Source organism: Boleophthalmus pectinirostris, unplaced genomic scaffold, assembly GCF_026225935.1.
Source record: "Boleophthalmus pectinirostris isolate CB_2022bp ecotype Guang Dong unplaced genomic scaffold, ASM2622593v1 HiC_scaffold_8, whole genome shotgun sequence".
NCBI lineage: Eukaryota > Metazoa > Chordata > Actinopteri > Gobiiformes > Gobiidae > Boleophthalmus > Boleophthalmus pectinirostris.
The window spans coordinates 28,566,734-28,579,653 of NW_026571515.1; the positions used below are offsets into that span (position 1 = coordinate 28,566,734).

The window sequence follows — 12,920 nt, forward strand, 5'->3', positions numbered from 1 at the left end:
ACAGCTTTAAAAATGCCTTCCTTGCCTGTGAATTGTCCATGCATTTTGAATGGAATTTCTCTATTGACAACATACTCTAGGTAGAGGAACATTTGCTTGACCAGTGAAAATCCTCTGTCCAAACTTGAGATGGTCAAACCACAGCTGAACACGAAAGACATCTCTTCTCCAAAATGTGTGAATCATTCAAAGCAAAGTATATAAGTTTATTTACCTGAGATAAATAAGAGTTTGGTGCTTCGATTGTTGATGTCTGCAAAAATCCAGTTTCTCAGTCTTTTATGTTGTTTTTTCCCCCTTTCACGTGTTTGTTTTCAATGCGAGCAGAGCATGCGTCTTTCTGATTGGTTAATCCGCCTGTCAGTCACACCCTTTGAAATCGGGGAAACAGGATATCTTCAGATCCACTCGTCTTTGTAAAGTTTTGTCAAAGTGTATGGTTCTGGCTGGTCATTTAAAAGGAATATTATCTACTTTATCTTTACTTTCCACAAACTACCACTTAACTGATGTAAAATGCACCATCAGACCAAGCCAAGTGATAAACAGAAAAACATGAAAACAGTCATATGCACTTTAAGTAATTTATTTTCACCTACCCAAGGCCTGTGTAGAGCTCGGGCAAGCCACGTTTATTACGCTACCCTTGTTTCCTAGAGGTCTCACTTTTCCATTCTTTCTGAATCCAGTCCTGATTATGTCATTATATGTCTGCTGCGTATTAGCTTATACCCATATCAGCAGCCGCCACAACAGGTAAAAAAAATGAAAAAAAAAGAATAGCTAAATAAGTAAACAAAGTGCTCGAGGATAGCGGTCTTTATTTTCCTTTGCACAGCGGGGTTGTCTACACGCAATCAGTCACCACACAAATGATGTTTCTTGGTTTAATTGTGGCGGGTCCGTGCGTGGTGGATGGAACACAGAAAACTGATAACAATATGCATTTCCAATTAAAACTGTTCATGTGGAACTTATACTTGAGGAATTGCTTTCTGTAGTGTTTAGGTCTCGGCCACACCATGTAGACGCTTATACAAACAAAACATGCTTCGTGCTATTAGAAAACAATAAAAGTTATCCATAGCTGTCACGAAATTCTGGTCTGTCTCCTGATATGAAATTACCAGTCGCAGAAATGACTTGTTTAGAGCATATTTTATCTGTGTAAACAAGCCCAACACGTACGCTTCCTCTGTTTGTTTATGGATTTTGTGAACAATGGAATAATTATTTGTCTTTATTGCTTTTGTGTTCTGGTAAATAGACTTGGAGAACTTCAAGACACAGAGGAGGAATCCGGTGAGGGTCCGCGAGGGTCAGGGAGTGGTCCTGCTGTGTGGCCCACCCCCCCACTCTGGAGGTAAGACCCTGCAAGATTAATCATGATTTTGTTTGTAAAAGGTGCATGGAGGGCTTGTTTTTCATGGTTTTGTTTTGTTTTTTTAGTCTGTTGTCTGAATAGTAAGTTTATTGCATTGCCCACTTTTATTAGATATTTGTCAGAGCCAGTAAAGTTGTGTTGATACTTTGCTGTGGCAACGCTGGGGTGTTCTACATACAGTATATCTCTAAAGTGGAATGTATTGTAATGTTATTTGAAAGAGACTTGTTTAACAGCACAAATCACCTGTTCTTTATGGTCAAATTGTGTTAAAACAAAGCTCAGATTAACATCTAATTTGAGTTACAGAGATGCAGACAGAAAAGTGCTTTTAGTTAGAATCACACCCCCAGGGAATCTTGATGATCAGCTGCAAAGTATCAACAGAAAGGCATTTGGCTGCAGACCTCCATCCAGATGACCCTACCCAGCAGGCTCCACCAGGATGACCCTCACATAACTTTCCTCCATCTGCAGTAGTAAACAAAAGGTGGCTGTATTGCCAAAAGAAATATGGTGCATCCTGGTGTAGTCTGCGCCGTAGGGTCATATGGAGAATTTATGTAGCCAGCAACTATTCTGGGAGTTTTTACCAGGGGTGTAATGGGCGTGGTATGCAGAAGTAAACCGTTTATCCACTCCTCCTGAAATAAAAAAACAACAACAAAAAAACAAACAAATATAAAATAGCCTACAACTTAAATGTCAAACAGGAGCTCTTGGCAATTGTGAAAACAACCTGCGTAGACCTATGACATCTGCAGTACTGTCCTACAGTGACTCAACCAGGACTGAACCAGGTCTAAACCAGGTCTAAACCAGGTCTAAACCAGAACTGAACCAGGAATGAGTGCCAGGATAGTCCCGTAGGTGCGCCCGTGTAGACTGTTGGGTGACCGCAGGCGAAAGGACTGGCGTAGAGATGCGCGCCCCACAGGGCTAAGCACACCTGTCGCCTGATCATGCTTTGCGGACACCCTGCTCCACGACATGGGATTCTCCCCGTCTCTCTCTCAAGTCCAAGATTAGTCCTGGTTTAGACCTGGTTTAGAGTTTAGACCTGGTTTAGACCTGGTTTAGACCTGGTTTAGTCCTGGTTTAGAGATTTAGTCCTGGTTTAGTCCTGGTTTAGACCTGATCCTGGTTTAGTCCTGGTTTTCTGGTTTAGTCCTGGTTTATTCATAGTTTAGACCTGATTTAGTCCTGGTTTAGACCTGGTTTAGTGGTGTAGACCTGGTGTAGTCCTGGTGTAGTCCCGGTTTAGACGTGATTTAGTCCTGGTTCAGTCCTGGTTTAGTCCTGGTTAGGCCTGATTTTGTCCTGTTTTAGACCTGGTTCAGTCCTGGTTTAGTCCTCCTTGTTCAGTCCTCTTTTAGTCCTGTTTTAGTCCAGATTTAGTCCTGGCTTAGTTATGTTTTAGTCCTGCTTGAGTCCTGGGCACGTGTAAACAAACTATCTGTATGACACCTGTGTGTATTTCGGCATGTCAGATTTGGGGTGGAGGTGGATGGTGATGACGTCATGAATCGCATACCCCCACATAAAAAAAAATCCCTACTACACCACTGTTTTTTACTTTCAAATACCACTGGCCAATTAATCGAAATATGGAGATTCAGTCATGTTTAATCGTCAGTGATATGGTTGTTCTACAGCCTCTCCTCTGTCAGTATAAGCATGTGATTTGGACCAGAGTTCAGACTTTGGAGGAACACATTTGATTAGTAGAGCCATTTTAATTAAATTTTTGAGTGAATAAAATACAATCAAAAATCCATATCGCCCAGCCTTACTTTCCATTTATGTATTAATTCTTTATCCATTGTCTAATATCGTCATGTATATTTTATTCACAGCGTTATCGTATGCTGTATTTCATTTTGGTTACTCATTAACTCCACAGTCACACTTGTAATGGTGAGCTACTTCTGCACTCACAGCTGCCCTAGTGCAGAAACGTGGCCTCATTATGCCCATAAAATATAGAGTTATGTTTATTTTATGGCATATAAACTGGCTAAAAGGAGCAGAGTAGTAATGTTGCAGCAATTGGTATATTTACTTCTTCAACCTGTGCTTTACTTATAGTTAGATTGGCCAATTCTCAAACGTTCTTTTTTATAACTAGACTGGACTTTCTAAGCATGATATTGTTTTGCTTGCACCTGGATTTGTATTTGGGGGGCAATTCTCATGCATAGCTTACATCTGCACATGCCTGCAAATTATTACAGATTTTCACAAAACCACAACATTTTTAGCATCTGACTCTGACGTTTCCAGTACAGGTGTGTCCAGATATTTTCATCTGAAGTTACTTTTTTAGTTTGGGGCCAGCAGGAAAGTTTCACATTAATATTAAAAAGCTGTTTGCAGATGGTTCATTTTTGGTCTCATTTGTTGTGGATAAAACAGGAGCAGTGATCTTTCTTGGAGACCTCCTGCCTGTTGTTTGTGTAGCTGAGGTCAGAGCAGTGAGTCAGACGCACACCGGCCCGTCGACCTGCTTTAAGTTTAGGGAGAGTGCTCTGTGGAGACTGCAGGAGACTGGGGCACTGCCAGGGCCTGTAATAGAGCTCTTCTCTGGAGGGGGTGGGTTTATGGTGCGTCAGCTGTTTGCTTGTATGACATTATCAATGAGAGTTAGCTCTATTGTAGCCTATTACCTATGTCCACACCCAGCTCCAAGTACCTCCTAACATGACAGTGAGATTTACTGAGATTTAAGTCATTTTGTGAAGACTAACACTTTTGTGTGGTGTATATTTGAAGTTTGGACCACGAGTCTATAATATAGATTTAATGATAGTCCAATGAGGTTCATTTGGTCTTCCGATATTTTATGTTATTAGGTTCTTTTTTCAGACCAAGAGTTTGTTTTCATACCTGACAGTTTGGACTGCTCACTAGTGCTGTTCCTCAGAGTGGTCACATGATGTCGCTGTGACGTGTCCGGTCAGCTGATTTATACAGGTGTTGATGCTGACTATAAACCGGGACGAGGGGCCTTTTTTACTCTCACACACCTGGGATACTGTCCTGAGGAAGTTGGACTGCAGATGGCGCTGTCGTCCTGCCTCCACCGGTAAGTCAACAGCTCCAAAACCTGTATAAATCAGCTGACCAGACACGTCACAGCAACATCACATGACCACTCTGAAGAAGACAGCTAGTGAGCAGTTCAAACTGTCAGGTATGAAAACAAACTCTTGGTCTGAAAAAAGAACCTAATAACATAAAATATTTAATGATAATGATTTAAAGATGCACCATATGAGTCTTCCATTGATCCACTGCATGCGTTGTTTATTGCAAAATAAATCAATTATTATAAAAATGTGAGCTTTGAAGCATGTTATAATGCTGTTACCTCCTCAAAAACTTGTATTTTGTTTCATTGTAGACTTGTAGACTTGTATTTTGTTTCATTCACACATGTATGCATAGTCCTTATTATTGGTTTGTCTACATCTCCAAAGCTCAAAATTCTCTGTTGCACCTTGTGATGTCATGTAGTGCTAGTTTTCAAATTAACAACTTTTATTTAGTGCTGAAATCATCCAAAATCATCCAAATGATGAACTCCAGTGAAGGTGTATGGAGCTTAAAAACGTAGTGGAGCACTTCCTGCATTACCAGATGACATCACAAAGTGAAACAGAGTGTTTTCTGTTTGAGAGAAGTATCTGAAGAGCCTAAATATGCAGGGTTTGCATGTTAAAGATGTGTAAATGAAACAAAATTACAACTCCAAGTATGTTTTTGAGGAAGAAACAAAATTATAACAGAGATGAGAAAATAGTTTAGTATTGGCCCTTTAAAAAAAATATATGTGGAACATTTCAGGCAAATAACATCTCCATAGATCATTGTTTCCCAAACTTTTTTTCTGGGGGCCCATATTTTAAAAGTCACAAACCTTTGCGACCAAAGTCAAAAGACATTAGTCGTAAATCACAAAATAAAAGGTGGATTTGACCATTATTGAACATTAATGAAGATATTTTATTGTTGACTGAGTGATCGTGTCTCTCTGAACAATCAATATTACTCAAGTTTTAAACAATTAAAAACTGAACCAGCAATAAAAGAATTCCACAAGTCGCCTATTTGAAGACTAAATGTACCCCATTTCTTTTTTCTTTTTAACATTCAATTGATCTACATGCAGATCATAACAAGATGACCCCCAAAAACTCTCTTGTATCCACCTAAGGGTCACGACCCAGTCTTTGGGAAACAATGGCGTAGATAATATATGTAGATAATATTTGGTATTGGGTCCTCCACCGAAAAACGTAATAGTGTCCCTTTAAAATATTTTATAAAATTTTTAGCTTAATCTTGTTTAGTTCTAGTTTAGTTCTGCAAAACAGTGAACAGAATATCTAGTGACAGGTATTACTTATAGTTTCTCCCATCAAGCGCTACTTTTTGTTGTGTTCTGTGCCCAATTTGTTACAAGTAGACATCTCACCTTATGTTGACATGGTGTGTTATAACAAGCCACAGTATATTTGGCAGCCTCCTGGTGATTTTAGAGCACACGTCCCTTGGTGCAAAGTACAAATCCAAATGTCAACATGTCCTATAAAAACAAAACTGCCTGTTCTGCTGTGAGAACTTTTTTACATCTATCTCAGCACCTGGACTTTTTGTGAAACTAAAAGTACTCATCCATATTCTAGTTATCACTTGGTATTCTGTGTATACTGTATTCTGTGGACGCGACTCATATTTTTCCAAGTCATTATTTTCTCATACAGTTGCGACTTGTGACTTGATTGAGACACATTGATGTGAAATAAATAAAAGTCCAGATAATTGCTGAATTCCAAATTGCATGTAATGGACGAAACATATGAAGACTTGATGGAAGGAATGCATAACATACGGAAATGTATTGCATATGTTAAATTATATAGGGGCTATAAAATAGTTTAAATTTCTGTGTAGAAGGTTTAGGTGAATTGACATTTCATTAAAGCTACCATCCATAGGTTTATTTGATTTTTTTTTTTTTACCAGTAGATGGCTGATGTGAAACCTGCATTTATGCTGAATGATGTTTTGTAAATATGTTTTAAAGTGCCCATATTATGCTATTTTCTGATCTATGTTATAATGATGTTTCCTCTTCAAAAATACCTTTTTAAAAACTCTATACAATTTCACTAGAATCATTTGGATGATGCCAATCACTACTAGCCAGGCTGGCGCCACCTAGTGCCTCCGCTCAATTGCATTTCTCTCCAGTGACTAGGTCAGGAATCGGAATACACTAGATGGTTTACAAGAACCCCGGTGCAAGTCCGGGTACCAGCCAATCAGCGAAGAGTCATATACTCTGAGTTGGAAACGATTCCCGAGATTGACGATTTAAGCCAGAACAAAGAGAATGTTTGGTGAGTTTTATCAAAGGGAAAGACGTTATTGCCCTTCTTCCTACGGGATTTGGGAAAAGCTTAATATACCAGTAAGCCTCGTTAGCGACGCATTACATACGTCACGACCAAATAGCAGCAACTGGTTAAATTTAAAAAGTACCCGCCTACCATCGAGCGAATGGATTCTAATACTGCGAAGTCAGACAGCTCCCCCGAAGTGAAACCGGCTGATGATTCAGGCTAAATCTCTACTGAACAAATGATAAAAGTAAGGTGTGAAAAGGTAGCTGAAACTGGCACTGTATGACATCACAAGGTGGAACAGAGCATTTTAAGATTTGAAGATGTAGACAGACTAATAATCCAGGATTAATCAAATGTGTGAATGAAACAAAGCACAACTCTAAATATGTTTTTGAGGAGGTAGCAACATTCTAACACATCATAATAATGCATAATGTTGGACCTTTCATCTGTTTTATGTTATGGTACAATAATGTGTTTTGTAGTGAGTCAAGATTGCATACACTTCATGCTATCCAGGCAAAGGCTCAGAGAGATTTTCATATTTTATTAGTATAACCTAATTATTTTGTAACTGATCATAGCTGTAATGTTACTCTATATAATACTGCAATTGTAATGTTTATCTTGTCAATCCTTGTGTCAGATAGATAGATAATAAAACAATGCCAAAACCATAGACAGCGCCCAAAGTATATAAAAAATCCATGTGACATTTACAAACTTTTGAAAACGACCTTCTTTATAATTCTATCTTTGCAGTCTCGCTCTTGTGTTGTGACTCTGTTTCAAAGCTACTTCCGGTTGTTCTTATATGGGCAGCGAATCATATTGTACTTTCTTTGAACCGTTGCTATACTGTCTGTTGTTTGTCAGTTCATTACTCGAGGGACAGAGCCAGATTTGGGAACACCCGCACATTTAAAAGAACATAAACTATTGAACTTTATAGGAGATTCCCAGATGTCACACTTTGTTCAGAAACTCCAGATGCTTCCGTCTGCTTGAGATTTTGCATATTTCAAAACAGCCCTCTTTTTTCCCACAGATGTTTATTTGTTTGCATAAAACTTTGACTGAATCACTAGAAATGCTGATATCTGGGTCTTAATGTTTTGTCCTTTGGGGGATGTAAATAGTTTCTTTTAAGGGAACAGCTTTTAATAATTCATGTATGTGTTGTCACTCATTTGTTGTTCAAACTTCAGTCTTCTTCTCCCTTTGGACCTGTCTACATTGTGACGCTGATCATTGGGGACTAGGCTCCCGTAGGCGGTGTTGTCAGTAGAAGGCACAATGCCAGCGTACCTGCCCCATATCTGTCACATAGGCTCTGGCACCAAGCACTTACCTGCTCCTCAACTACACGGCCGTTACATTACCAGCTCTACTTTGGTTAATTTGATCTGCATGCATTGGTTGCCATAATACTACAAAACTTTGTAGTAGCACAAGTAGTACTTGATACTGTTTATCCAGAACTAGTTTCATCCCATTGACAGAATTGAATTTCTTCTTCTTTTTTTTTTTTTTTTTTGGCTATTTGCTCTTTTGCATAATATCATTTTCATGACATTTTCAGGACAAAATCGTAGTATCTTCTTTTTAGTTTTTATACATCCTTTCTAGTTCTGATACAGATCGGATATAGAACATATAAAAACTATTCTAAACTATTCTATTTTGTGTCTTTTTCAGTATCAATACCTGTTAAAATGAGAAATCTAGTTTTGATACTAGTTTTAGTATCAATTGATATGAGGTCTATTTTTGACTCTAGTTAACGTTATCTGGATAATGTAAATTAATTAATGTCTTTAATGTTGAATGAATGTATCTAATGCAATATAGTATCAGGAAATGTTGGTGTAAAAATGGCATAATACATTGTTATAGGTTTACCAGTATGTGTCAGTGTTTCAGGATATTATAATTTACAAATAGAATGCAATGGAGTATTTGTAATATAGAATAGGTAAAGGTAATAGCTGTAGTGGCATAAGCAGAAGAAGTAACAGTCATGGTAGCACCATGCACTTTCTTTTTCTCTCTGTAGAGAAGTTTGTCCTGACCGATCCTTCAACAGTGCCTCTGGGCTTCCTCTTGAGCAGTGGGCGAGCACAGTGCGGCGCCCAGGGACCCATCTCCACATCTTGAGCCAGGATCAGTTGTTTATTAAAGTAGTTGTGTTTCAGAAAGAAAAATAAGTACCAATTTAATACCACTATTCAAATCAGAATGAAATCATTGCAGTAGCAGCAGTATAAGTAACTGTGGTAATTATATCAATAGTAATAGTTCAAATGGGAAAGTTGTAGTGAAATGGTAGTTATTCTACAGAAAGGAACCACTGCAATCGTCCATTCATTGAAGGACAGCCTGAACCATAATAATGGTCTTGTATAGGTCAGCCATTCATAACCTACCGAGTAAGTGTGCAGTCGTCAAATCAAAAGGTTAGTGGCACCAGAGCAACCAGCCGAAGTGAAGGGCACGTTAGACGGCCATACTGCTTTAGTCAATGACCAAGGCAATATGTTTAAATATTGCATATCTCATTATGTAGGTCTATATTACATAAATGAAATGATTCCAAATGTCAGGTGGTTCAAATAAATGCTAATAGTGTGTAAAGGCATGTAAAGACAAAGCCTATTTAGTTTTTGCATTAGTGGCTATCTTAATAAGAATTCAACGTTTTAATATGTCTTTCGTCATCTGGTTAGATTTCTTTAATTGCAGACCTTTATGCTAACATTTATGTGCCAGACAAATAATACATTATCTGAAACTTTTTGACATTAGTAGCTTTCATTTTCAATGCATTATTCTTAATTGATTGTGATATTATTTAGTTCAGTATTGTAGTTCTAACAATGTAAGAAAAGATAAAATAAGATAAACCTTTTGCTCCAATTGCAGTTTTGCAACACAAAGCTGAAGAAGAACAGCAGGAGAATAAGAACATGCAATAAAAATCAAGAAAGATATCAATAGTATAACGGGATTGCTCACATAGATGCCATTTCTTGACTACTGTCACAGTAACAGTAAAACCTGTGTCCTAAAGAGCAGACATTGTGACATGTTTAACAACAGCTCTAGGACATTTAACGGTACCTCAGTTGCCATGGTAACATCATTGATTATAATTGCTGTAATATTTTGGTTTGCTTTTTTTTTTTATCTGACTTCTAGAAATAGCATGTATGTCTGTACTGAACTGCACTATGTCTCAGATGTTGGTGTATGACATGTACAAGCGAAACATCTGATTTTTTTTTTACATTTTTGAAAAAAAAAAAAAAAACATTCCTCTTGGACAACCACACTGTAACATATGTGGATAAATGGCTTTTATTTACACCAGCTCTCATCATTTCCCTCTTGTTGTGACGGGTCATTGCTATTCTCGGTTGGTCTATCTCTGTACTTGGATAGATCCATCCCCATAGCAATATTTTGGCCGTGTGTCACCATAGATTATACTGATACAAATCGAGAAGCGTTTTTTCATTCCTATTTCAGTTACATGCAAAACGAAAAGCTAAAGCAGCTGTATGAAAAGACTAGTGCCGTGATTACTTGTGGGCTCCATTGAAATTGGGTATTTAAAGGGGCATTTTCTGACTTGATGATGTAAAATGCATGCTCTCATAAACAGTGACAGGACATCTTTCTCCATCACCAGACAGAAGCATCAGATGAGCCTCACCTGCCCTTTAAAGGATTTCTATTCCCCATGCATGATTCAGGAAGCCATTATTTCATTTTAACTCTTCCCTCAAACCACAAGACAGCTCCAGAAAGTGGAATACTGGACAGGCTGCCTCCTAGGCCCAACATATTCAAAATACTATCAAAGACATGATGACAAGATGTAATATATTATTTTACCTTTTGATCATATTTTATATATTTTTTAGTTTAGTCTAGTTGATTTAACCAACAGAAACACTTTGAAGATCGATCAATGAAACAGAAATCAGTCAATAAAAAACAAGAAAATGTATTGATTCTTAAAATGTGAAAAATGATTTATAGCAACCTACTAATTTATTATATATGTTTCACAACTTTCAGAGGCCAAAGTGGAGTTTAGCCATCACAATGCTAAATGCTAAAAACAACTAGCATGCTAACAGCACATCAGCTGTACTTCCTGGTTCGCCAACAAGAAAAACAACTGTATGTCCATACACAGACAGCATTCAGTGGTTTCATTTTTACAATATCGATTCTGGGGAAAAATAAATTTTATGTATTACATGCCCATTACATGCCCCTTTAACATAAAGTAACAGGGCGTTGAAATTGTATAATTGAAATAGTATAATTTTTGGCTTACGGGGTATGTGCTTTGATAGCCTGGTTCATCAGCCGGTTTCACTTGGTGGAAACCATCTGACCTTGCAACATTAGGATTTATTTGCTCAATGGTAAGCGGATACTTTTTATTTTACCAATCGCTGCTGTTTGGTTGTGTTGTATGTAATGCGCCGCTGACGGGACTAACTGGTATATTAAGCTTTTCCCAAATCCCGTAGGAAGGAGGGCAATAACGTCTTTCCCCTTGATAAAATTCTTTGTTCTTTCTGGTTTTAAATCCTTGATCTGGGGAATGGTTACCAACACAGAATACATGTCTTTGTCCATCTCGACCACTTTGTTACTGTTGTGCTCTTGCACACCGTCTAATGATTTCCGATTCCTGACCTAGTAGCTAGAGAGAAATGATATTGAGTGGAGGCACTAGGTGATTGCTTTGATATTTTTTTAACCAGTAGTATTTGTTGTAGTAGTAACAGTATAGTAATTGCATAGACTGTATTAAGAATTCAGTAGGCATATTACTGAAAGTTGCAGTACTCCATTCTGCAGTCTGCAAGAAAAAAAAAAGATAGAAGGAACAAACTTTTAAATGTACTTTGGTATTTGAATATCAGTTCACCTACTTTTCACAGATACTTCTTACTTCATATTTTCATATTTTTGGTACTTCTACTGCCTTTATATTTGTATTCAGTGTCTGTGTATACCATGTCTCTTTGAACCACCCTGAATAGCAGTGGTTAGTCCAGGACCTAATGCATCTGACCTCCTTTTCCTAATGGAAGACAGCCTTTTAGACTTACTCAAGGCTGAAATCACTTGTTCTGTCTCCAGTCCATCTACCCCAAAACACAGTGCACTGGCTGGACTCTAACCACATACATCGCTGCCAGGGGTTTCAACAGTGAGCGTGACCCAGGCCACTCCACAATGAGCTGCTTCTGCTCCGTGAATACAGATGCTTCCAGGTCTAATGGGGCTGCTTAGTCCTGCTCAGATTAAATTTAAGTAAAGGATTTGAGGCTAAATCTGAGATGGCTGTTAAGAGGATGTCATATTGTCATATTTTAGAGTTGGGGAATATGATGATGGAAATTTAATTGTGATCTGATCCCTGTGACAATACGCTTTTTGGGGTCCTATTATGATTCTGTGTTTCTCTGTTTAATGCGGCAAAACTTAATCCCGCTCTTGGTCAGTTTCAGTCATGCTCTGAGTGCTCTGAAATCCGTTACAGTTATAGTTGTAGTTAACCTGTCGCAGATTTTTACTGCCTTAAAAACAATTTACAATGCCAAAGTTATCCCCCAAATTACCAAATGCATTCCAAACATCCTATTTAATCACAGTGATGAGTTTCACTATCAAGGACGAAGCAGAGTGGAGTTTTGCTGTGAAAGTAAAGCTTACAACAACTAGCATGCTACTGCACACTTCTGGATTATGGCACAGTAAAATGCTTTCTAATTAAATGCAGACAATTCAGTCTGTTTATTCGATTCGATTTGGGAGTGCAGATGTGGTTTCAGATTATAGCCATCTATCAATAAAACAGCATTTATTGGCATTCAGAAAGTATTTTGCCACCATCTTGAAACTTCCTTGTCTCTTGATGCAAACAGATGGCAGTGTCTTTCATGTATTTTGGGGGTTTTTTTTAACACAAAATGTGAAAATGAATGCAAATTTTTTCACTTTTTGAGTCTAAAATGTAACACATTCCTACTATTCAAAGTATGCAATGTTCATTTCAAATCCAAAGTTTGCAGACTCTTTCTTCTTGAGTGCAGTAG

At 37.9% G+C, this 12,920-nt stretch overlaps 1 protein-coding gene across 1 annotated transcript in view; it reads left to right on the forward strand.

Annotated features, from left to right (window-relative positions):
• The window catches only part of cntn3a.1 (contactin 3a, tandem duplicate 1), a 142,264-nt gene that overhangs the window by 52,404 nt on the left and 76,940 nt on the right, over positions 1-12,920 (forward strand). Inside the window, exon 4 of the mRNA XM_020930146.2 lies at positions 1,268-1,363. Within this exon, the coding sequence (XP_020785805.2) occupies positions 1,268-1,363 (96 nt within the window). The remainder of the gene's footprint in view (positions 1-1,267; positions 1,364-12,920) is intronic.